At 38.2% G+C, this 4,064-nt stretch overlaps 1 protein-coding gene across 1 annotated transcript in view; it reads left to right on the top strand.

The window, feature by feature from the left end:
• The window catches only part of nub1 (negative regulator of ubiquitin-like proteins 1), a 17,098-nt gene extending 13,852 nt beyond the window's left edge, over positions 1 to 3,246 (top strand). Inside the window, exons 13-15 of the mRNA XM_062441286.1 lie at positions 1,397 to 1,471; positions 2,160 to 2,361; positions 2,523 to 3,246. Coding sequence (XP_062297270.1) covers positions 1,397 to 1,471; positions 2,160 to 2,361; positions 2,523 to 2,665 — 420 coding nt within the window. The 3' untranslated portion in view covers positions 2,666 to 3,246. The remainder of the gene's footprint in view (positions 1 to 1,396; positions 1,472 to 2,159; positions 2,362 to 2,522) is intronic.
• The last annotated feature ends 818 nt before the right edge of the window (positions 3,247 to 4,064 follow it).

Here is a 4,064-nt window from a genome sequence, read left to right as displayed (position 1 = left end):
CCTGTATCTATAGCAACCATAACACACCTGTATCTATAGCAACCATAGAACAACCTGTATCTATAGCAACCATAACACAACCTGTATCTATAGCAACCAAAACACAACCTGTATCTATAGCAACCATAACACAACCTGTATCTATAGCAACCATAACACAACATGTATCTATAGCAACCATAGCACAGCCTGTATCTATAGCAACCATAGCACAACCTGTATCTATAGCAACCATAGAACAACCTGTATCTATAGCAACCATAACACAACCTGTATCTATAGCAACCATAACACAACCTGTATCTATAGCAACCATAACACACCTGTATCTATAGCAACCATAGAACAACCTGTATCTATAGCAACCATAACACAACCTGTATCTATAGCAACCATAACACAGCCTGTATCTATAGCAACCATAGGACAACCTGTATCTATAGCAACCATAGCACAACCTGTATCTATAGCAACCATAACACAACCTGTATCTATAGCAACCATAGAACAACCTGTATCTATAGCAACCATAACACAACCTGTATCTATAGCAACCATAACACAACCTGTATCTATAGCAACCATAGCACAACCTGTATCTATAGCAACCATAACACAACCTGTATCTATAGCAACCATAGAACAACCTGTATCTATAGCAACCATAGAACAACCTGTATCTATAGCAACCATAGCACAACCTGTATCTATAGCAACCATAACACAACCTGATGGTCTGTCTGTGCATTACATTCCTCATACAAGTGATAAACATTGACCTAAAAGTTCAATAGATTTAGTTTGTGACACACAGTGAACTCTACCAAACGGTGGAGCAGAAAAAAATTGTATTCCTGAGATTAAAGTCACAAATTAATAATAAATAATAAAAAAAGTGAGGATGATGATGAGGATGTGATTCTGGGAGATAACAGATCCGTTCTTCTACGGCAGCAGAATGTAACACAAGCAGCGTCTCTGCTCTGTTTAAAGTGACCGATCAGCTTTATAAAACACCTGGTTTTCAGAGTGCTGGTCCTCTGAAGGAGTTCAGGGCTTTGCATTCCACCATGTCCAGGTTGAATTTGTTGACTCTACTGTACATTGGTCTTGTTTATTGTATAAATGGAGGACATCATCTCACTGCAAAACAAATGTACGTACAGATATCAATAAAGTAACCTGAAGCTGTTTCCTGGTGGGATGCCCTCTAGTGGACAGCAACACATAAACCTGTGTATAAGTATGTTGTAAATATGAATAAAAGACTAAATCTGGGCATTAAAATTGTAATATTATAATAATAATAATAATAATGAATGAGATGTGAATGTGTTTCTAGAGGAAGAGCAGGTTGAAGTCTGAAGTGTGTTGATGATGTTGATGTTTCCATCAGATGCTGCTGGACGGTCAGACGGCTCAGACCAACAACAACACAGAGGAGCCAATCAGTGCAGAGAAGCTGGAGCAGGTAATCAATCAACCAACCAATCAATCAACCAACCAACCAATCAATCAATCTATCAACCAATCAACCAATCAATCAATCAACCAACCAATCTATCAACCAATCAATCAATCAATCAACCAACCAACCAACCAACCAACCAATCAATCAATCAATCAATCAACCAACCAATCTATCAACCAATCAATCAATCTATCAATCAGTCTGCTCTGCTGTTACATCTCGTTTTCTTTAATAACAGAAAAACTACTTTTGGATTTTAATGTTTGAATAAAATGAACTGAACATTGTGTTTAATGTGTGTGTGTGTGTGTGTGTGTATTGTGTGTGTGTGTATTGTGTGTGTGTGTGTATTATATGTGTATTGTGTGTGTGTGTGTGTGTGTGTGTATTATGTGTGCGTGTGTATTATGTGTGTATTGTGTGTGTATTATGTGTGTATTGTGTGTGTGTATTATGTGTGTATTATGTTTGTATTATGTGTGTGCGTGTGTATTGTGTGTCTGTGTGTATTTTGTATTGTGTGCGTGTGTGTGTATTATGTGTGTATTGTGTATGTATTGTGTGTGCGTGTGTGTGTATTATGTGTGTATTATGTGTGTATTGTGTATGTATTGTGTGTGTGTATTATGTGTGTATTGTGTATGTATTGTGTGTGTGTGTGTGTTTGTATTGTGTGTATTGTGTGTAGTTGATGTACCTGGGCTTTGAGTGGGCGGTGTCTGAAGCTGCTCTCAGATTGACGGGTGGAGACGTCCAATCAGCGACTCAGCTGCTGTTGGAGAATCGTGGCGTTCTCTCCCCGGAGCTGCTGTCCGTCTCTCCTCCCTCCACCTCCTCCTCCTCCTCCTCCCCCTCCCCCGAGGAGCCCAGCACCTCCTCCAACTCCACAGGTAACCCTCCGCCGCTGAAAATAGTCCCAGACAAACGCTCCATTAGCTCCTGTTAGTTTAATCAGCTGTTTTACAAAATAACATTCAAGTTTATCTGTGAGCTGCTTTTAACCCTCAGTTTGAAGTAATAATGGATCAGTGATTGATTGATTGATTATCAGAGAACCAGGAGCTGGTGAACGACGTGCTGAAGGACATCTCTCGTCATGAGGAGGATTATCTGGACCTGACGCTGGAGGAGGAGAGTCAGCTGATCGCCACCATGAAGACCTACCTGAGCCGAGGCTCCACACACACTGTGTGACACACAATACACACATAATACACACACACACACACACACACACATGCAGTGCTTCATCTGTCCTGTTCACCATTTAAAGCAACATAATGTTAATTTCTGCTTTCAAAGATACATTTCACAGTGCCAAAAATATGAAACACACACACATACACACACACACACACACACACACACAACACCTCAACAATAATGAGACTTCCTGTTCATTTCCACGTTCACACTCAAAGATAACGTTTTTATTTTATATGATACATTTTATTATGAGTCAGACGACGTTTGTGTTGTTAAAGTTTTTCTCTGACGTTTTTCTTCTTCAGCAGCTTTTAGAAACGTTTTATTTCAACTCTTTAAAGTTTATTTCATGTCGTCTGTTTGAATCTGGATTGAAAATAATTCTCCAAAGAAAATCATCAGATCTGATTTCATGTTTTTTTATTTTGAAGCAAAGAAGAAGTTTTTCTAGCAGCTGCTGTTAGTTTGTTTTCTTTGTTCTCTCAGCAATAAACAAACAGTTTCATATTGTTCATTTCAACTTTAAACTGGTTTCATGTTGATGACACAATAAAAAGAACATGAAGGTTTGTTTGAGTCCATGTCTGAATATTAAAACAACTTAAAGATGTCAAATATTTAAACTGAAGTGTTATTAACAGCAGGTTTTATTCAAATAGATCAATATTCATATTTACTTTGTTTTTATTCATCAGTAAATAACATCTGGAAGAGTTTCAGTGTTTTTAACCCTGAGTTTTGTCTGCAGGTTTTTCACCTAAAGTACAAAAAAAACATTTATTTATTTATTATTTACTGATACTGTAGTATCTGTTGTATAAAGACAATAAAACTGAACCTTAACACTTCACTCTGACTGCAGCAGAATGTGCTACTCACCACAAGCTGCAGGACGAGGACTAAAGGTACTACGATAAGAACAACTACAGCTACAGCTCCAACTCCTCCCGCGATTAGGTATGAACGCTCCATCTCTGCAGTCAGGAGAACAACAACATGAACACAGTTAAATAAAGAAGTGTAACATGCTGGAAACGGTTTGGTTAGACAGCAGCTCTGTAATATTTCTCATGGTCGTCTCTTCTATATATATTTACCACAGACACACACCTTCTTACCACAGCGACAAACACAAATACATAACGTGTGAAAATGTAATGTTATTGCCTAAGAATGAACTTACAACATTGACAAAGGAAGATATCTGTTATGTTGAGTTATTATATCTTCACATGTGAAAGTATTTCATCATCGGCCGTCAACGTGTTTTACCTGCTGAACACCTGAGAGGCTGAGGAGGCAGGAACAGCAGAGAGGAAGCACACACACGTTTTATGTATGAACTGTGAGATAAAACACTAACCTTTCACATGAAACTAGGATAAGA

The sequence above is a fragment of the Scomber scombrus genome, chromosome 20, assembly GCF_963691925.1.
Source record: "Scomber scombrus chromosome 20, fScoSco1.1, whole genome shotgun sequence".
NCBI classification, from domain to species: Eukaryota; Metazoa; Chordata; class Actinopteri; order Scombriformes; family Scombridae; genus Scomber; species Scomber scombrus.
This window is presented reverse-complemented; position numbering and strand designations above follow the sequence as displayed.